At 34.8% G+C, this 22,389-nt stretch overlaps 1 protein-coding gene and 1 long non-coding RNA gene across 3 annotated transcripts; one reads left to right on the top strand and one right to left on the bottom strand.

The window, feature by feature from the left end:
- Positions 1 to 663: 663 nt before the first annotated feature.
- LOC121409118 (coiled-coil domain-containing protein 157-like) lies at positions 664 to 15,654 on the top strand. Of its 2 annotated transcripts, none has more exons than XM_041600942.1 (13): positions 664 to 797; positions 2,663 to 2,808; positions 3,059 to 3,168; positions 3,530 to 3,707; positions 4,896 to 5,691; positions 6,497 to 6,687; positions 7,017 to 7,193; positions 8,047 to 8,224; positions 8,528 to 8,667; positions 9,066 to 9,232; positions 10,881 to 11,038; positions 12,608 to 12,745; positions 13,798 to 15,654. In XM_041600942.1, exons 2-13 carry the CDS (start codon positions 2,674 to 2,676, stop codon positions 14,010 to 14,012), a joined length of 2,583 nt encoding a protein of 860 aa, XP_041456876.1. In that variant the 5' UTR covers positions 664 to 797; positions 2,663 to 2,673; the 3' UTR covers positions 14,013 to 15,654. The 2 variants fall into 2 exon arrangements, with proteins under 2 accessions (XP_041456876.1, XP_041456877.1); XM_041600943.1 differs by having other exon boundaries at positions 664 to 808.
- A 3,791-nt stretch (positions 15,655 to 19,445) lies between these two features.
- LOC121409117 lies at positions 19,446 to 22,240 on the bottom strand. The gene is made up of 2 exons (XR_005969120.1): positions 22,043 to 22,240; positions 19,446 to 21,050 (listed from the first exon to the last, which is right to left on the bottom strand). It is a non-coding gene; the product is annotated as an uncharacterized LOC121409117 (long non-coding RNA).
- Positions 22,241 to 22,389: the final 149 nt, after the last annotated feature.

The raw sequence follows: 22,389 nt of genomic DNA, 5'->3' as shown, positions 1-22,389 counted from the left end.
TTTCCAGTGATAAAAAGATGCTCTTGTATAAAAAACCGGAAATATGATGCTAAAACTATCCAAACAGGCGATGTTGCACATACACATAAAGTCTATTGCACTGGCGAAAACGATGAACACGTAGAAATAATACACGTTGAGACAAGATAACAGATCAAAATTTAGAGTTTATAAATCGATAAAAACGCGAAATCGACGATTTCCGCGATACTTAGATACGCTAAAAATACGATGTTAACAAAATAAAACTTAGATGATGAAAACAAAAAGGTTAAAAAAGTGGATTTAAAACAGATAGACCGGAGCTATCTCAAGGTGCGTGTTGAGCGCTTGACGACCCTTGACCCTTTTGAATATACCATTATTAACATATCTCAATTAACACTTTTCCATCTTCATTAATTTATGTTGGGTGTTATACTCGTGTAAAAAATGACCTATAAAGGGCCTATAACACCAAAACCAAACGGTCAACACTGCTTGAAATCACCCATGGTCACGCAAGCATGGTATTTATCCCGGTATCCATTCGTCAATGGAAGTAACCTCCCCCCCTGGCCTGCGGAACGGTTTAAGAAGTTTTGCAAGCTCGGATATCATAGCCGAATAGAGTCAAGCGCACGGCCGGATAGCGCGGCCGGGTATGCGATACGAATAATGCGAATCAAACACACTGATCAAATAGCGAAATTCGGAATTCCTCGTCATGGAGATTGGACGCAGTTACATTTTTTGTGGACGAATCAGGCTCCCATTCTGATTAACATTAACGTTGACTGGCAATCGAATACAAACGGGTGAGAATAATGTTAGCTTTGTCGATTTTGTTCTTGTTTCATTTGATCTTTCGTTTTAAGGCAATCTAATCAAATCTAGCGCACTTGTAATTTGTATTGTATGACTTTAAGCGGGAATCAAGTCCCACGTGTACATTTTCTTGTAATTGTAAGTAGTAATGACCCAAGACAATTAAAGACCTAGTAAAGACCCAACCCAAGACAATTCGGTACACCTAACGATTTGAGTTAAGACTTAACATGAACTTCTTTTTATTTCACAAAATCTTTCAGTTGATAATGTTCCATACATCATTGTGAGTTAGTGTGCCAAATATCTCATAAAAATTTGAAAGAAATATGATTTTCTTGGAAAAAACCTCGCCTCGGATCGGGCATGGCATGGTACCCCATCAATCATGCCCATGTCTGCGTAGTCTTGAGGACTCCATGACGATGTCTTTTAAAAAAAATTGACATATACTTCTTCATCATTGGAGTCTTGAATCCCCTCCCCCATATATGCATAAGAGAGACTTGTAAACACAGATGGATTTCCCTAGGAAATCCATCTTTTTTATTAAAAATCACATAATTGATTGTGATTTTATTTATTCTCTACACCTTCCTATGCCTAAATTAATGCATAAGAAGGTTTTAAAAATTCAATTAAGATGTGAAAAAATAAAGGTTTCTTACCAGACCGATGTCGTGTAGATCCTCGATCCAAATGTACACAACGCAAATACAATAGGGTCGTCCCTTGAACCGCTTACGTATGACGTACATCCGGTTAGCGATGCCGTTTCGAAGAACAATTTATAGATGAAAATTATTATTTCACAAATAATAAAATTCATTAGTGATTATAAATAATTAGTAATATTAAATTGATTTTTTATAATCACGCTATGAATTTTTTTTATCTAAAAATTGTGCAACACCATTCTTTTAAATGGCTATTTATGACATATTTACGGTTTGGAATGAGCACACAACCACAACAGATTTTTATGTAGTGGAAGTTTTGTGGGTAGTGGTTCTGACTTTCTTGAGTTTCAAAAATCTTGTTGGATTGCTCCCCATAGAGTGGAGAAAGTGCATACATGTTTCAATGTACCAAATCCTGATTTATGATAAAATAGTAGCAATAAATCTTGATTTTAAAGAATTTCTTATTGAAATAATTGTCTGCTGCAACTACTTTATTTTACCTTTAAAGTTTTGGTATTAAGGTCAAATCCATTAACCATATTTCACCATTGACCTTATTTTTTTATTCTTTTGACAACTTCATAATATCAATCTCTATTATGTGGAAATGCTATGGTCTTTCCTTCTGCTCATTTTTTTAATTGTCATTTTGCCTGTCAGTTAAGATGAAAATGCTTTCATGTTTTGTTCTGTACTTAATCAGATCAGGAAGTACCTGAAAGCAATGGAAGGAGGGGTGGGGGGGGGGGGTCCATTTTGTTAATCCTGGATTAAAATTAGAGTTTACAATGAACAGAACTAATCAAGCACCCTTTCAATCACAAGTGACATAGATCCTGGATGCACTTTACTTGGTAATCTAGTCTCCTCTTGGGAATAGATCAAATACTCAGTGATTTTAACTGTCTGTTTTTCTCTGAGACAAACACATGTAACAATAATATAACAATAACCAATGGAAATCACTGATTATTTTTTTACATGAATGCTTCCCTGCAGCCAGGCTGGCTATTGAATAACGAAAACTCTAGTTGACAGAGATTCTCTTTAACCCGGACCTCTTGCAGAGGATAATTTGTGTATTGATATTCCATGTAATGTGGCGAGAGTGAAGACCTACTGTACATGTGTATATTGGTAATCTGTTTATTTATATATATATATTTTTCTAGCTTTATAGAAAATGGCTCACATGTTAGGTGGCAAGTACTGCTTGGAGAGTCTTGGTAGAGATGTAGGTGATTTGCAGTCTGCTGTGGCAGATGCTCTCTCCAGGGTTGGTCCTGTGAGGTATCCCTCTTGGAAGTTCCCAGACAAGGTATGATCAAATTTATACTTAATTTCAGGGGTGTAATAGGAAACTTTTATTTCAAGAATGAAAATGTTTTAAAACATTTTAGATTGTTTTAAAATGGTTTAAAGTTTACTAGCCAATATGTTTAGTACTTTTTCCACCTCTATGAAGCATGTGTATGTCAGTTTTCTATTTGTAACATGTATGTTGCATGTGAAGCTTTTTCACTTCATTCAAGGTACTATTAAATGTGCATTGCTGTTTTTCCTTTCAGGTATCTTCAGATATTGAGATAGATGAACTCTTGGAGGATTATAAGTTCAGTGAAGATGAAGAAGATAATCAAGTGGCACATGTTATGCTCTTTGAGCTTGTTATTGACAGGTGAATGAAAAGAATTATTTTTAGAATTTTGTTGTTGTTTAATCCTTGGATTCTTGGAGGATAATTTTGGTGATTATGAATGAGTGTAAAAATTACTTTATAATTTTAGGGAGCCATTAATTCTTAATATGAAGAATTCCTATTAAAATTTTTTTCCCTTTCTTTCTAATGAAGGTTCAAAAGAAGATCTTGAACAAGAATGCAATTTGTCAGATACATGAATAAGACCATGAATTAAGATTCAAGGTTTAGTAAAACCTATGCTCACAGCATGAGGTCCTAATTGACAAAATGTTTCACAAAACATGATATTAACTAGACGCTCTTTTTTATGTAATTGTATTGCACTCTCCTACCCCAGGATGGTCCTGCTTCTGCAGAGCTTTACACGGTTTGTAGAGCAGCTGATTCAGGGCTCAGTTGGAAGACCACCAACTGCCACACCCATGGGTACACAGATGTCTATAGGACTAGTGGTTAAGAAGTTCTGGAATAAGATTGTTCAGTTGAACAGCATCACACAGAAACTGAGTGCAGAGGTATCTTTATGTATTTTTAATGTTAATAGAGTATGGAATAGTAAGGTAACGGCAATTCATCTCCATAGCTAATGGTTGTATACAGTTTAAAACTGGTCTATTATCAATGATAATAGTGTTTGATGATTGTAGAAATCTCCCATTTAAACCTTCTGATACATGTCTGATAAAGGGATGTCTTTGTTTTGAAACTTTGCTGTTGGAGAACAAGACTGTGATATCATCACTTCAATACTCTATTGCCTAATTGATGTATTTTGTTTGTTCAAGTTCAGATGAGTCACACAGATATATATAAGGATTTTTTTTTTAAACTTTAGATTAGATGCTTCCAATTTAAGTAATATGAGAGGTGACAAGCCTTTTCTGTAGTTTGAAACTAATTTGGTCTTTATTTTGGATGAATGGCTAACCCTGCGCAGATTGCTCATATCCAGTTTGTTCGTGCTATTGTGCAAAACTTTGTAGGTGTTTGATAAAGTTGTTTGTAAGTTACGAGCACAACTATGAATGATCTTGTCTTGTGGTAAATGATACACAAATTTTGGTTTGTGGTGATTTAGTTCGTATGATAGGCTCACCAGATGTTCGCAAAGTCACTCATAACTTCGAGTTTTATGAAACACCTACATGGATCTTGTAGACTTGATTAGGCAAAATTCGCAAATTAAGTGTAAGTGCTTGTGTTTTTAACCATTGCTTTAAACCAGAATGCACAAGGGGAAGGGAAGGTTAAGTTGTTGAAATGTCATCGTAACTTGGAAAGTAAATGGACCTTCTTTTTTTTTAATGGACAAAAGGCTAATCAAGTATCAGTGAACATCCTGCATGAGTTTCAGGTCACATGACCAAGGTCAATTAATTTTGGCCATGTTTGGGGTATTTATTGAATTGCCATCATAACTATAAGTTTATGGATCGAGTTCATGAAACGTGGACATATGGGTAATAAAGTATCACTGATCATCTTGCACAGGTCTTTGGTCAAATGATCAAGATCAAATGTCATTTAGGTTCAATGAACATAGTATTTAATTATCATATGAATGGTGTTTTGCATTATTCTATAGTTGTTTTCAAAGTCAGCACTGCTGCTATGTTGAATCATGTAATGCATGTGAGACTGGTCACTGCCAGAGGTGCTCCACTTGTTTAGATTTCATAAGATCTTTTCTTTTTTATATGCAGAGTAAATCTAAAGGAAGGACAATAAGTAAACTAGAGGTCATTAATGTTGAACTGCAAGAGCAATTACGAAAGACAATGCAATCCACAAGCATGTCAAGTCACCTCTTAGACAGTCATGTAGCATTTGCTCAAGATGGGGACAGTGATGATCAGGGGTTAATGACTTCTGGAGTACCCACTCCATTAAAATCACAGATGGCATTAGTTACACCACAGCCTAGTCATCAGCAAGTCATAGCAATAGACACTAGGACAACATCTTCACAGACACTAGAGACTGCCTTTGTACCTTGTGAAACATGTGAGCGGGTTCAGTTATGTTTGAAAGATGTGGGAGAAACCATCACAGAGGTGTGCCACTCGCAGAAACTTCCATCGTCAATCGCTCGACATCGGAAGCAGCTTCCAGGGGATGTGATGTCAGCAATGGATGTTAGCCGATGGGCCACCGAACAGAACAAAGATCTGGAGAGAATCAAAGATCACTTGAGTGACTTGATGGCACAGATAGAACCCCTTGAAACAAAGCTTGCTGCTTCACAGGATGCTTGTGAGAGACTGACAGAAAATGTAAGTCAGAAGGACAAAGATCTTAGGAGTGCCAAGGTGTCCCATGGGACAGAAATCAAACAGTATGAGGCTAAGGTCAAGGAGATAGAGCGCCAGCATGCAGAATCTATCATGGTGGTGAAGAGAAGCTACGAAGAGGCACGAAGCGGCAAGAAAAAAACTGAGGAAGAACTGACTAAACTCAAGAGAGAGCTTCAGAGGCAGTTTGAAGCTCTCAAAGAACTAGGTATGATGAAAAGCTTTGATGTACCTATGATCATCTAAAGTCTTGTAAAAAAAAAAAGAAATTCAATCTTTTTTTATATTGAAATTGCACTTTTCTGCAGTTTGACAGTTGTAATGATTCCTTTCAGAATTTAATTGCATCTTTTTCATATGTATTTGTTTTCCCATTACATCCATATGCTGCGTAACCCAATTACATTTTCATGATTTGTTAGTTATTCAACATATTTGCTTTGTGCCATTTTCTTGTTCAGTGCAATCAGTGGTTATGTACAGTAGAAAAAAAATGTGGCAATGTACACTAGTAAATTTTAGTATATACAGTACATTAACTATCTACAATAATCTGTTTATACCAGTGAAAGATTACATACTTGGTGTACCTCATTGTTTAAGTCAGATATGAGCACATCTTGAATCTTGACAGTTGGAATACTATCCTCATTGAAAAATGGTATAGCAGTTCATTTCATTTCTGTTTCCTTTTTTTGTGTAAACATGTCTTTCAGTAACACATAATATATTTTATTGTATTAAATATAGATATAAGGGAACTTATTTTACTGGGCCACATGGCCTTATTTTAGTTTTCCTTTTTTCATTTTCAAATAATTAAGCATGTATTACCCTTTCTTGTTTTCATTGAAAGGCATTCTGTAAACACTTTAGATGTATTTTACTTTTATGAATGTATATTATTGCATGTATTTGATTTGCATTGTAATGAACTGTTTTTATATGATTATGGAAAATAAATGATTGAACAACAAACAGTTGTCAGTATTCAATAAATTTCTTTATGACAGAGGGAGTGCGTGAGGAGCTGAACCAGACCCTAGATGCTAACATCAGCAACCAGGCATCGGTCAATAGACTAGAGAGTCATGTGAACCAGCTAAGTCAGCAGCTGAAAGAGACCCAAGAACAGCTGACAGAGTCTAGTAAACAACTGGGCAAAGAACAGGCCAAGAACCGTAGTATTGATAAACATGGGCAGGTAAATCACTAGTAATTACTCTATAAAGTGCTGTTGGAATGAGAATCCATTGAAACGTAGGCTGTCAAGGGAGACCAGACAAGTCTTTTAGTATAGCGTAGCAATGGAGGAATCCATGCTCAAGGCTTGTATTAGTGGGAGAGATCTGGAGAAGTGCATATTTCACAACCATAGCAATCTTAGACAATTTAGCCATGAGTATATTTTTTCCATTAGGGTGAATGGTAGTTATTTCTCGCTTCTGTAAAAATTGTGCTGTAGTTTGGTACTTACTGCTTTCTACGGGGATATGTAACCAATTGTCTTTTTTGACTGGATACCCCATTCAGGCCCTTCAAAGTAAGCATGATGCTCTGGTTCAGCGAGTTGAGGAGTTAGATCAGGAATGCCAGGATCTTAGAGAGGGTCTAGCTGATGCTGAGGATGGCAAGGAGGAGGCACTGGAACAACTCAAAGTTACTCAGAGTGAGCTTCAAGGATTGCAAGATGAGCTCAAGACCCAACAGGTAATATTCATAATTTGCTCTTGTATAGTGAATGCCATGTTATATAATTTTGATTTGATTTGATTTTTCTTCTTCATAACATTTATATAACAAAAATATATATATTGACAATAAATCAGGCATAAATGATTTAGCATAAAATTAATAGTAGAAGATGGATTGCCATTGTAAGCAAAAAAATGCTCGAAAAATATGACAAACCGAAACATATATTAACCATATAATCATATGAGCAGAATAGATAATAACGAAATATTAAAGTATCAATTAAGTATGATATAAAAGAGAGAAGAACAAAATCTAACATAATGTCTCTTTGCATAAGTCTTGCACAAGAATTTAAAGGAATTATTGATGAAGCAATGTAGAAAATGAGATCTATATATTAACATGCTTAAAATTATCCCATGGCCCGTCTTGAAGACTTCTTGCATTGCAGACATTTTGTGTTAAAAATCGTGGGGGGGGGGGGCAGATGTATTAGGGAAAAGTTAATGAATGGTGCAAATAAACAGCTATTGAAAATATCAATGAAATAAAAAAATAAGACACAAAGACTAAGACTGTGTAGATTATTCAATATGAAAAGATCACTAAAATTATCATGTGACATTATTCTTTCAATCAATTATCATAGTTGGCAAACTGGACTAGTTTCTAGAAAAAAAATTATGAGTCTCTTTGGTAAATTCTTGAACATCAAATAAAATAGTTACATGTGTTTTTAATAGTTCATCAAATTAAACAAGTCATATACAACATTTAAGCTTGCAATTTGATTTTTGCATATAAGCTTTGTGCTGAACAGGTTATCCTATCTATGTTTCTTTGAATACTTTGATAATGTTCCCAGGACTTGGTGGCAACCATCATGGAAGAGAAGAAGTTCATGGAATCATCAGTTGGTGATCTTCAGACCATGATCCTAGCTCTAGAAGAACAGCTGAAAGACAGTGAAGAGAGAGAGAAGATGCTTGTTCTTTACCCAGATAACAACCCTGGAGTAGTGCCTGCACCACAGAGAGCTGATGGTAAGGGTTATATTTCTTCATCTAATTCGTTGCTTCTGAGATTAAAAAGAGTGCATTAATCTTATTACAGATTAAAAGTGATTTGTGATCTTTCTCAAAATTCAAATATGTTTGTTTTAACAGGTTTGTGATGTAATTAAGATTAGGTTATTAGAGACAGAGACAAAAAGTTACTATTTATTACAGGAGTGCATTTAAACAAACACATGTCATTTGGTCACCCTCCCTCCCTCAATTAGAAAATCAAACAGTAACATGAATGGTGTAAACCCTGCTCATATTGTAATCTCTGCTTCATTTTAGGTGACAGTGCTAGTGGCATGGGCCAGCAAGTACAGACAAATAACTTGAGGATACAGATCCTAGAGGAACAGAACAATCTCTTACGGAATAACATTGATAAGCTCTTAGCTGGACAAGGACCACAGGGGCAGTCTGGACAGGTAGGTAATGATCTGAATTGATTGGAACTGACTGATTCAGATATTTACCATTTGGAGTCAAAATTTGGGATGGTGTGATGCTTGCACCCAAACTTTGTTGTAAGAATAATATATCATTGTAAATTGACTTGCCAATTTGGCTTATCCTATATTTTCATCTTTTCATTTTCTCATGTTCACCAAACTTCTCTGTGTATTCAACACATACATGTTCAATGTTAACAACTTATCCATGTCAGTTTGAATGATCTTTTAAGGATGAATTAAGTGTTTAAGAAATATTTCTCTTATAGACTTCCACACATGATTCCAGCAAAAATCTGTGAACTAAATAAAAAGAAATAATGCATTCTTAATCACATCAATTTTCTTTCTGACTTGATGTTAATATTCTACAGGTTAATGGTCCAAATATTCCATTATGGCAAGCAGACACACTGAAGCAAGCCAAGCAGTCTGTTAGTGTCAACAACAACCATGCCAATGCTAGGTTAGGCAAGTCTCCAAGGTCACCACGAGGTCATCTAGAACCAATCCACATTCCCAATGGTCACCATCCATTGCAGTAAGTTAATTAATTCAGATGTCAGGAACTCACTTAACAAAGAGATTTGATTGATCCTATCACTCTTTAGTAGGGAAATCCGTCAATGTCATAATTCTTCAAATGTGCGCGATGTCCCTTTTGGATAAATGAGCATTCAAGACAATGATACATGCATGGGTATATCAAAATACTTAGAACAGACATACAATCTAGATATTGGTATGGCTGGCTTTCTACAGTTGAGGTTGATCAGGTAAGTCACAACTCATTATCAGTGGAAATTTCTCTTTTAAAGAACTTAGCCAATAGATACAAGCTTTTTCAATCTGCAAATTACTCACTTTGTTTGGGAAGTTAACAGATAGCTCAACTAAGCGTGGCAAATGTAATTTTTGTCTCACCTGCATAGCAGAGTGAGACTATAGGCGCCGGTTTTCCGACGGCGGCGGCGTCAACATCAAATCTTAACCTGAGGTTAAGTTTTTGAAATGACATCATAACTTAGAAAGTATATGGACCTAGTTCATAAAACTGGGCCATAAAGTTAATCAAGTATTACTGAACATCCAATTAGAGTTTCATGTCACATGACTAAGGTCAAAGGTCATTTAGGGTCAATGAACTTAGACCATGTTGGGGGAATCAACATCAAAATCTTAACCTGAGGTTAAGTTTTTGAAATGTCATCATAACTTAGAAAATATATGGACCGAGTTCATTAAACTTGGATATAAGGTCAATCATGTATCACCAAACATCCTGCATGAGTTTCATGTCCCATGACCAAGGTCTAAGGTCATTTAGGGTCAATGAACTTTGGCCGATTTCGGGGTATCTGTTGAATTACAATCAAAACTTTAAAAGTTTTTGGAACTGATTCAAGAAACTTGGACATAATAGTAATCAAGTATCACTGAACATCCTGTGCAAGTTTCAGGTCACATGATCAAGGTCAAAGGTCATTTAGGGTCAATGACCTTTGGCCGAATGGGGTTATTTGTTGAATTACCATCATAACTTTGAAAGTATGTTGGTCTAGTTCGTAAATCTTGGACATAAGAGTAATCAAGTATCACTGAACATCCTGTGCGCATTTTAGGTCACATGACCAAGGTCAAAGGTCAATGAACTTTGGCCATAATGGGGGTATTTGTTGAATTGCCATCCTATCTCTGTAAGTGTATTGGTCTAGTTCATAAAACATGGAAATAAGAGTAACCAAGTATCACTGAATATCTTGTGCGAGTTATAGTAGTTTTCAAAGTCAGCAATGCTGCTACTTTGAATCGCGTGATGCAGGTGAGACGGCCAGAGGCATTCCACTTGTCATTCATTTTCAATCACTTGAAATTTTAATTCATATCAGTCAATTAAATTTGAATAACATTGTTATTGTTAAAACCTTCATAATGCACACTGCAAACATTGTGTTCTCCCACAATTTAATTGAGATTATTGGGAACGTTGGAACCTTTTCCCAGGAAACTTTGAGGCATTATGGCACTTCATATTCTTGTAGTGACTTGTAAAGTTATACATAACATTATGAACAACTTGATGTACTTCACCCTCTGGGTTGTTATGCCTCTTGTTTTAAAAGGAATAAGAATACTAAAAGTTATATAATTGGTTTGGATTGACAGAACTTTTTTTATCTACCTTTCAGAGAGCATCTTACCGAGGAGGAGGTCATAGCCAAGTACACAAAACAAAGTAGTAAGAATCGTCAGTACAGTCCTTCATCGGAAGAAGCTACCAGCTATCAGATACCTCCAAGGCCGCCCTCTAGTAAAGGCAACAGGAACAAGAGCAAACCAAAATCTGGTAAATACAGTCATACCTGCTATAGCATACAAATAAACCAGGCTTTGAGTAAGTAAAGTGGGAATTATTCATCCGAGGTTGGACTGGCATTACTATTTTTTCCCGAGGACAAAGCCCCAAGGGAAAAATAGTGATTTATTTTGCCAGTACAACCGAGGATGAATAATTCCGTCTAACTTTCAAAATAAGGGCGTGGTATATTTGTTTTATATCCTACTTTAATGAGTGAGAGCAACATCTAGTTCTTAAACTCGTAGTTCATCCCTTTTAATCCGAACCAAACCAGGTGCGCTGACTGACCTACTTTCCTGAAGACACACGCTCAGCGTGTGGAACGCGTAGTAGTGCTTGCGCCATCATGATCTGTGATGTCAATGATGGAAATAGTTGACCATTCCATCATTGACGGAAAAGCACATTTTCTTCGGTTGGTGTTTCGTTTTCGACATCTTTGTAAAATAGAATATGTTTGGTCACATGATTCTATTTAAACCAATCAGCATACATGTTTTAAATTATGTAGGATGTAATAAAGCAATAAACACCTTCCATCTAATATGATTTAAGCAGTGACCTCCTATGTTGCTCCTATTGGAAAACACTTTCTTGTAGTTTACGTAATAGGCAGTGTATATACCAGGTTTCATTGAATCTGGGCCGTAAATGACTAAATTTTCATTAATGCAAGACCAAGGTTTGACACCATGGCCAAACTGACCATCCTAATAGGGCAGAATAAAGTTGTGGCATATATCGTTGGCTTTCATCTGAACGATGGTGCAAACCCATTTTAGAGAAAATCGACTTCAAAGTTTACTGTAATTTTCACACTTAGCTCCCCACCTTACAACCTATTCATTGCTAGAAAAATACATGGTTGAAAAGACCAAGACAATTGCTTGACATTGTTATCTTTATTTTTACACAAAACCAAGGATCAGAGAAAATATTGCAAAACAGTTGCATATTTGTAATTTTGGTTTCAGCAATTTAGATTTTCCCTGTACAAAATACAACAACCCTGACCGCGATTTCAATGCTCGCGGTCAATCAAAACGCATCCCTTTTTCACATGCAAAGTCATTGCAGTGCTGATGCGACGGTTTCACTGACCGCGCATTTGCATATTAAGTGCGTGCAGCTGTTGTTTGCTTGCTACAGTACCGTACACATTTCCTATGGGATTTATGCATTTTATCAACATTTTGCATGGCCTCACAGTGAAAATCCCCACATATCTCGGAAACTAAAATGAATTGCTACCTAGAAATTTAGTAAACTAGAAATAAGTAAATCTCAAAATCAATTTTTGGACCAAAGTTGACTGATACGACGGTTCAGATGAACGCTAACGATATCACAATTGTGTTTTTATCAATCACACGTTTGGGCAAGCTTTCAATTTTCATAAGTCTTTCACTGATCTTTTCATTCTCATTATTATATATACACTTATGTCTTTGTTGCATCGTTACTGCTAAATTGTGTTTCTCTGTAATACACTTTGTATCTTTTTAGAAATGGTGCTATAGAAATATTAGTATCATTATTTATTTTTATTCCTTTCAGGAGGTAAGAGGACATCTAGTCAGAGTGGTGTAAATGTAACCAAGCTTTCTGCTACCACCAATCCTAGCCTTCATGCGTATCGAACACTCAAAGGCAGTGGGGCTATTAAAACACAGTCAGTTGTCAGAAGCACAGATGGTGAGTTTGTAACCAGGGTCTCGTAACCCAAAGGATAGCGATTAATCGTACGCTTGATTTTCACGATTAGTTGTACCTTGTGGTCAATCCAATCAATCCTTACAAAATGTTGTACGATTATTGCTGAGCTTTTTGTTTCAGGCCCCACATTATACTTTTCATAGGGACCTTGAGTCAATAATATATTTATAGGGGTACAGTCTGAATTCACAATAGAAGCTGAAGTCATAGCATGGAATAAATCCCTTTTCAAGGTTTTTAAAGCATACCTTATTTTGTATAATTGGATCAAATTCAGTCTGTGGGCATGCTTCAAAAATCCTGGAAGTGGTTAAAAACTGTATGTGTAAATCTGTTGGATAATTTTGAAGAGTCTTTAGTCTGTAGAAGGGATCTTTTACAGTAACAAATAAATATTATATTTGAGCAGTGCTGATCTGATTAGACAAAAAATGCAGAATTTAAAAACATGATGTTTATCTGGCAATGGCTATGATAGTTACCATGTATAGACAAGAAACCATGAAAATGAAATATGATTTGCTTTAATTGGTAAACTTGTCGTGTGTTATTAATGAGGTTATAATGTGTGTGTTTGTGAGTCACTTGTGAGGCTGAAAACAAGTAATTGGTGTGAAAATGTTCACCACTTATTAGCTTAATCTTAGTTTGGACATAGACTACTTAATAGCTATCAAAACTAACATGTTCTGGTTACATTTATTAAAGCCAATGTTGTGGCTGACAAATATTTCATTTATTTTTCATACTCATCGAAAATACAGGTTCTCACAAGTTCCTATTATCTCAATTCAAGTTTTTTTCTTTTTCATGTGCAACCTTGCCTTTATTGAGAAGTTTAAATTTGTGCAGTTTTATTCTTTTGAAATAAGCAAAAATAAGGAGTAGTGACAATTTCAGCTTATTAAATTTGATAAATCACATGTCAGTGCTTCAAAAGAGCCTTTCCTCTGACCAGATCAGATCAAGTTAGTGTACAATTATGATGGTTCAGTGTCAATGTAAACAATCATTTATACGATTCCACACAGGCCCTGACCTCTTTGTTGGAAATCGAACCCCAGTTAAAAGTCGTCATGCCATGCAGCAGTCCCGGAAGACTCCTGACATCCCTGCAAGATCTGAAGGTACCCAATCAAGAAACAGCTACTATGAGCCACAAGATACATTCATCTGCCATCAGTGTGATAAGATGTACGATAACAAACGGGACTTGGATATTCATAAGTCGTACTGCTATCCGTAGTATTCATTATGGTTCCAATGGTTGATTTTGGAGTGGGATTGAAATGTTGATATGGTCATTAAGCTAATTATTAGTTTACTATAAGAGACAATTGTTTTTCTGATTTCCATCCTGGGGCCGTATTCTGAAAATTGTCTTAAGAGAAATATTCTTGTATCTTTAGAGTAACAATAAAATCCGCATTCTGAAAATTCTTGTATCGTTTCTTGTAAATTTTCTTGTAACTTGTGCTAGGCGCGTATGATGTCAGAGCTAGAATTATGCGTAAAGTTACAAACGGGGCATAAATATCTCTTTGCGAAAGATAACATATCAAGATAAAAGGTATTCTGAAAATTATCTTATCTTTGCGTTCTGTTAACTTCTTTGCAAAATACAAGAAAGTTTACAAGAGGTAGGGGGCTATTGTAACTTATTGTTGCATGCAATATTTCTCGGTCAGCAATAATAATTTCTTGCTGCATCCCGCAAGAACATCATGTTTTACAAAAGGAGACATTACAAAGACATTATAACGACGGATTGGTAGACTTTTCAGCAATTGAAAATTGGCATTTGAGATGATGAATCTTTTCAGAGAAAATATGATTCTGAGAAAAGCCACGTACAGGCATTTTCGTCGGTGGCGCAAAGGAAATTACGCCGCATGTGAGCAATGCGCTTAATTATTTTTTAGAAGGGACGCTTCTATTGGTTGATTGAAGCATATAAAAAGTTTAATGGTTGGTTGATGACAAAATATTAGGCGTATCAGACATAAAATCGGGAACGTCCTTACAGAGATAAGACAATTTTCAGAATACCAATTTAAGAGAATTATAGCAAGTTACAAGAAAAGTTAAGACAATTTTCAGAATACCACCCCTGATTTATAATTGCTGGTGTGTATTAATTTCCACTATGAGGAGGATAAGTGTATTAGGACCTAAATTTTAATGTTTTTTTTTGTTGTAAATTCCAACCAAATAAGTCAATTTCTAGGCCCCGTAGTTCTCTTCACATGCCAAATATCATTTCGGGTGATAAAAGCTTGTATTTGGTCATGGCTGCCACAATGATTTAATGATTGAGAAGATGTTCTTCTGAGATAGGAGATGTTGATTCCCCGGCTTGTTTCATGAAGCTGTTCATAAAAAAAAATGTTTTTGTTTTTTCCCCCAGAGATTTTCAAATTTATAGTGTGAAAATGATTTACCCCAATTATGCTACAGCAATGGAAATACTTTTATGTTGGTGAGCAGATGATAAGCATCATTTCTTTAAAATAGTATGATCAATTAAGATATTTACAGTTCTTTGTACAGATCACTGAGAATTCGTACCAACCAATATTTATGAGGATTAATTTGCTTACATGGTCAATATGAAAGTTGTTGATTTATCTCTCAATGCATTGTTTGGCACTGATTACTAGGTTAAGAGTAAACAATCATGAAGGGAAACCCAGATTGTGGGTATGACAGCTTTCCTTTCATTTCCACTTCAGGACTGTGTTTGTGTGTGCATGTGCAAGTCGTGACAGTATTGCACACAGCATTCAGTTTTAGTTTATAAGATTGGTAGAACAGACTTCGCTTGTGGATGTGATGGGCAATTTGAAGTTCAACAGTTTTCATCGATTTTTCTAGTTTATTCTTGATTTAGAAATTTTTTTTGTTGTTGTCTATGGCTTTTCAAAAATTAATATGAATTAATGACCATGTTTATATGCTGTGCTTGTAAGAGATTACAATTAAGCGAAGCTTTTATTTTGTTAACAAAGGGACAATGAGTATCGCTTCTAGAATTATGCTGACACTAGATTTCCAGAAGTTAATATTAATCTGAATTAATTACAAAGATTAAATTAGACTACATCGATTCTATTTCAGTGTATACTTTCAATACTTTCTTAATAGTTACTGCATGATTGAATTCATTATTTCCGCAATAATTCAGGTACGGTAATGATTTAAGTAAGCTCAATAAAATTTATTTGAAATCCGAAATGAAGTTGAATAGAGATAAATGAAAAATTAATGCATGAATATTTAAATGTGTTTTTGGAATTACTATCACCTTGAAATCACCTTGAAAATATATTTGCCTTATCTCTGCCCTTCACTATAACTTATTTTGGGACATGTAGATAATCTTCCTATTTGGCATAATTCATGGTTTATAATGAAGACTTACGTGCGACCACATGCTTGTGTTGGAATTATTTTTCCAGGTAGAAATATCCTGATATGAACTACTCTGGTCATGTTGATCGATACTGATTTTAGAGAGTAATGAAAATTGAATCAGAATTGTTTTTCTTTATTTATTTACTCTCACAATGTTTACAAAGTCTCAATCTCTGGCATAGGCTGCACAGGTCATGAAAGCAGAGGGGTAACTTTTTCTGTGTCAAACAAAAAGTGACTTTATTTTGTTTGAGACAGATCAGTAAATGAATTGATATAAACGAGTAAATGAATTGATATAATAAGATTCTAACAAGTAGTCTAAAGGGATATTAGTGTACTTTGACAATATGGTGTACAATTACTGTAAGGTGTGAATAATTGTGGCATGGTTCAAAGGTGGACCTATTGATCAGAAATTGTTGGCATTTTTTAGAGCGATTTAATATGATTATTAATATATGAATAGAGTGTATCTTCTGTCCAACTGTTGAAGTTTAAGAGTTTTCATAACTCTATGGGACATTATGTGTGAATAGTATATTTTGTCATTCTTGCAATAAAAATCTTGATTTGATTTTAGACATGTAATGAGCTCGTACTATTGTCATTGGCCCGAATTCACAAAGGAGGTTTAAACCCCGAGGGGGTTTAAACCCCCTCCTAGGTTTTTTAGTCCATGGTTTAAACCCCGAGGGGGTTTAAACCCCCTCTCTGTTTCACCAACGATGGTTTCTTTAGTCCATGGTTTAAAATTAAACCATGGTTTAAACCATGGTTTAATTTTAGTCCACGGTTCTGAGCATGCTCAGTAGAGCGTATGTTGTCTGCTACGGTCTTTGCCGACCACGGCAAACAGGTTTCGAAAATCCAAAGTCTGGGGGTATAAAATACCGAAATTTGCAATCTCAGTAGATTACATGAAATAAAATTACATTAAAAACTTATTCATTGTTGGATGAGTCGAATTTTATTGAACATCCGCTATTTTTAGATACATCACGAAATGCAATAAAAATGAAAATTTGTCTCAACCATTGCGGTCGTCTGCGCGTCGACGATAATCTCATTTCGGTCCCATCCGTAAACATCGATGTCATGTTTTTAATCATTGAATAAATTTAATTCGGATGAAAAGAAAATGACAACAAACAGATGTAATATAAAGATTACCCGATGAAACTTGAAGTATGAATATAATTACTTTATCAGTTTCAAGATTAAGTAGTATCTTATCAGATCGCTTTCTCTTAATACTTACCTTTTTGTGTTAAGCGGCATTTAATATGAAAATAAGCTGTTGATTTTGCATGTCTACGATCTCGATCGCTAAGTTTAATTAGTTGAGGCTGAGCTGAGAGTTAACAACGCGCATGCCCGTACAGTCGTCCGGCAACCAATATTCGAAAAGTATATGGGTCTTCTAATGCTTTTTCAGTATAAAAATAACAATCATAACAAAGATTGTCGATCAGCTGTTCTTACGTCATAATCAAAATTGCGAATCGACCTTTGAATCCAGTTCCATCGCCAAAAATATAAAAAAAAATAAATTCAAATGTAAATTCTAGAAAGAACACGTCCCAAAATTTTCTGAAGTAAACTTTATCCTCCAATTTGTTTATTTTCCTTTCTTAAAATTGAGACCGCCCTGATTTATTCCCTAAATCTTGACTTTATTTTGTTAATGGTAATCAAAAGTGCATCCCATAACTCTAGCACGCATAAAAATAAATATTTGTGGACCACTGAAACATGGGCTGAAATCCCTACTCAAAATAGTCTTTTATGATGGTAAAAAATACAAGATCATTCAAAATCGAAATAAAAGATATTTGGGACGAGATGACCCGACTTTTGGAAAGATAACCTTTTTGGGGGTGGGGTAGTTGTAGCTAGAATTAGAAGTTTATTTCATTCCCCCCAAAATAGAGGTTTATCATATATATTTCCTGAATATTTTTTTATCAAAATAAATTATATCAATTTCTATTTCTCATTTCAATTTGAAACTTTTCTCAATAGTTAAACAGTATTGAAGTGAAAGTGATGAAGTGTTCTCTCTCGTTCTCATAATCTTTCTCTTGTTACCGCTCATTTTCTTTCTATATCTCTCACACACACTAGCGTACCTACGGGGGGCAGACTGCCCCCCCTGACGAGTCACAACCCATGCAAGGGACCTATCCCTGCCCCACCCCCCCCCCCCCTGACGAGAAGTTTTTTTTTTTGCTTGTCCATTTTTTTCTGGTACGAAATCCTTTTGTGATTGAAGACCCCTTTTTGTAATAAGAAGCATCTTACATCAAAGCAGTTTAAATATTTTAAAGTTAGCTATTTTTTTATTTCAATATTTCAAGGCGGTGTACATAGAGAAATCATGAAAATTTCAATATTCAAGCATATAATTATTTCCTGTCTTAATGATTGTACAACAAAATACCTTGGCAAAAAAATATAATGGAAATATTTTCAAATGTCAAATTCATTAGAGTGTACATTATATAGGCATATAATATTCTCAGTACATGTACATGTAATGTATTAATCCAATGAACAATGTTTCTCCCCCCCCCAAAAAAAAAAATATATATATATATATATACATTGCAGGTCATGTATAGATCAAGTTCCAATAACACCTAGCAAAGCAAGTGCATCTACTTTGACTTCACTCCCTTCATGCTTATTTTTTGTAACTGTGTTGACATTAATAAAAAATAGATTTTATTTTTTAAAGTGATTTTTTTTATTAATTTAATTCTCCAATTAATTCATTTCCCATTCTAGGTGAATATTTCTCACAATATATCTGACATCCCCCCATAATATATATAAGGGGGTACTTATAAAAAAAAGTGCAGAATACAATTTTCCTACTAGTGAAAATCCTTTGAAGCAAGCACTATCAAATTGCATTCTTAATCCTTATTGTAATACATGATTAGAAAATACTCTTGCATATAAGAACTTTAAATAAAACCTAATCAAACATCCTGTCCCCCCCCCCTCCACTTCAAATCCATCATTGACTGAAAGACATATCTCAATAAATCAACCGTGTAAAGAACATTTATCTTTTAAATATTTTATGAAACAAAAATATGTTTAATAATCTATTGAAATAAACAGTTCTTAAATTAGGAAATGCATCCTCACAAAATGAAGGTCATTCTTCTTTATTATGCTTGTTGCAATTAATACACAAATAATGATTGCAAATGTGAAAACTCCATGTCCAGTTGAAGCTTTTTTTAATAAAAACTATCTCACATAGTGGACCTCTCAAAATACTTCCCAAATCATAATATAATTACATTATCAAGAGTATTCATCACTTTCCTTGAAAAAAAATAATAAAACCCTCCCAACTGAGATGAATGTGACACATTGTTGATATTTATAAATCTTCAAAAGAACAGAAGTTCATCTATTTCTTTCACAACAAGGACAAATTCTACAAATTCATTTGTCTGAGGTATCAAGGAAACATTCCCAGACTGGTGGAATTTCTTTAAAATCGCATTCCTCTTCAAGGTAATTTAGTATCATTAAAATTACCATGCCTTTTTTTCCCTTTTCCATTGACCCTTTCTGCCAGAATATTTTTTGGCCAGACTCATATCAGAAGTAGTTGAAATAGATGTTAAATACTGTAGCAAATTAAACATGATCCCCAAATCAAGTACATGTACATGTAATTACAAGATCAATTGGATGCACAATACACTGATACACACAAAATAATCTGAATATACTACAGATATGTAGTAAGGTATTTAGAGGTGAAGAGGGATTTATAAAACTGAACTGGGAGGGTGAATCATTTGAAGTATGAAAAGGGCTTCAATATATGTATGTTACCAGATTCAAGCAATTCAATGAACTGTGCACTGAATATTGTATACTTCTGAAAAGAATGCATTGCATTGTCTGTTTTTAAAGAAATTTGTATAATTAAGTCTTTAATGTTTTCAAAAATTCAATTTATGGTTCCGAGAACAATCAGAAAACACAATGTACATTGGTGTCAGAAGCTGAACCTATCAAGTAGAGAGTTACCAGTACGTTAAACAACATACATCTTTGACAACATGATTTATAGTATGTGTTTTACAACTGTACTGTTACTATATGTTATGTACTTAAATGCATTTCAATATTGAATTTTAACCCTGCAGCAATACCACAAACCTTTGTTCTGCAAAATGGAATTTGAATTACCCATCTCAAGGAAAAAAGAATCATCTGTCAGAAGAGTTTGAGCTGGTAGAAGTGCATGCATGCCATTAGAATTGAAGTTCAATGGAAGAAACATGGTCTCGACTTTATAAAGAGTACAAGATGAGAGTGAAAGAACATGATATGAGATTGAAAGAGCTTGAAACGAGATTGAAAGACACGATATGAGCTTGAAGGAGCACAAACTACGAATGGACGTTTTGAATAAAGAGAGGTTGCTGAAGCTAAGCTGCAGGAATCACAGGGTTATAATAATCAATTTATCAACAAATAAAGAAGTAAAGTATTCTTCATAAATTTGAATGAACTCTGTGTTTCTATGTTCTTAATGCTTTTGCCATTGTTAATAGGCATTCCTCTCCACATGAAGTTGGAAGGGGTATATAAGAAGCATATGGCCCAATCCCCCCCCCCCCCCCCCCCCCGGCTCTTGATGTAGACATGTGTCCCATCAATTGCACCTTTCACTCCTGGAAATCTAACAGTTAGATAGAACTGTCTCCGAGTTGCTTCAACTTCTTCTCTTGTAGGAATCTTCATGTATTGCCTCTTCCTTCTTGCTTTAGCTTCTGACACATTGATGACTGCGATATTGCTGCCTCATCACCATGCATCTTTTAAAATGATCCTGTAAAATAAAAACAAACCATATGGTTGATGGGTGAGGTGATTGTTTTGAGGTAATTTAAAACATTTCATTGAAGCACATACAGATGTTAAACAATGAATATTCATCTTGTACAAATATCATACAATTTTCTCCAATATATTTTAACAAGTGGAACGCCTTTGGCAGTCTCGCCATCAATATGCGATTCAATATAGCAGCAGTGCTGACTTCAAAAACAACTATTGAATAATTTTTTGCCCAGTGCTTTAATGACTTTTTACCTTGAAGTTTTGCACATCTTTTGATTAAAGGTAGAAAAAAATAATTGGGTTGTACAGTACCCGAACAATGTACCATCAATTTTTAATTTCAGCCAAGTCGTCACTAGTGAATTATATTTGTGACATAAATTGAGGAAACAGAATTGAAATTAATAGAGAAGTGACATAGAAGCATTTTTTGTGATATATGAATAAATTTTGCATAAATTAACATAAATAATTTTCTAGTCAAAATTTCAAAAGTCGGTGTGGAAATTTGGGGACCCTCATGTACATGTAGCTCTACCAGATGGATGAAAAAAAAATCAAAATTGGTCCACAAATACAGAAGCATTTTTTGTGATTATGAATTTTGCATAAATTAGCATGAATAAATTTTGCATAAATTAGCATAATTTTATATTCAAAATTTCAAAATTTTGTGTACAAGTTTGGTGAACCTCATGAAGCTCTACCACGGGTTAATGGCAAAATTTATAACTCTAACCTGACATAACAGTTGTAAAAGCAGAGCCTCACTACTGCTGTGGTAATTCTGGAATTTTTAAATTATGCAATTCATAGGTACTTGACTGTTGCTGAAATGATACTCTTATTTATGTGCTCCTTCTCTGAATTCTAGATATTGTCATATCATCAGCTTTATCTGGAGTCCTAAAACAATCTCAGTCATTTAGATTTAACAGTGCCAAGAAACATTCAATAATCGTTTATGAAAAATTAAATTACCCACTGCATAAAAATGGAGAGTTGTCAACACCTGCAAATAAACAGGAAGTTGATCTATCCTCTGAGCTGTGTGTCCCTCTTCATTTCGGCTTCCAGCATATTGGTGACGGTTTCTTTTCAGTCGATACTGATCTCGAGATGGCCCATCCTTGTACGATTTCGATGGATTTTTAGCATCATGTAGCCCACAATGTCTTGGGAAGGTAGCTGTATGCAGAAGAGTTGAATATTATTTTTAAGTCTTTTATTTTGTGATCTTTATAATCATTCCAAACTGTACATGTGCATGTAGATTTGATCTGCCAACATAATTACTGCAATCTTAATTTACTTCCTGAGATTAACAA

This window comes from Lytechinus variegatus, chromosome 2 (assembly GCF_018143015.1).
Source record: "Lytechinus variegatus isolate NC3 chromosome 2, Lvar_3.0, whole genome shotgun sequence".
Classification (NCBI taxonomy): domain Eukaryota; kingdom Metazoa; phylum Echinodermata; class Echinoidea; order Temnopleuroida; family Toxopneustidae; genus Lytechinus; species Lytechinus variegatus.
This window is presented reverse-complemented; position numbering and strand designations above follow the sequence as displayed.

Excerpts from the sequence above, each read along its gene's own strand:
- LOC121409118 (XM_041600942.1), top strand. The coding sequence starts at position 2,674 with ATGGCTCACATGTTAGGTGGCAAGTACTGCTTGGAGAGTCTTGGTAGA. Across the intron at positions 3,708-4,895 it reads CACAGAAACTGAGTGCAGAG|AGTAAATCTAAAGGAAGGAC; the intron begins GTATCTTTATGT and ends TTTTATATGCAG. Across the intron at positions 9,233-10,880 it reads AATGGTCACCATCCATTGCA|AGAGCATCTTACCGAGGAGG; the intron begins GTAAGTTAATTA and ends TCTACCTTTCAG.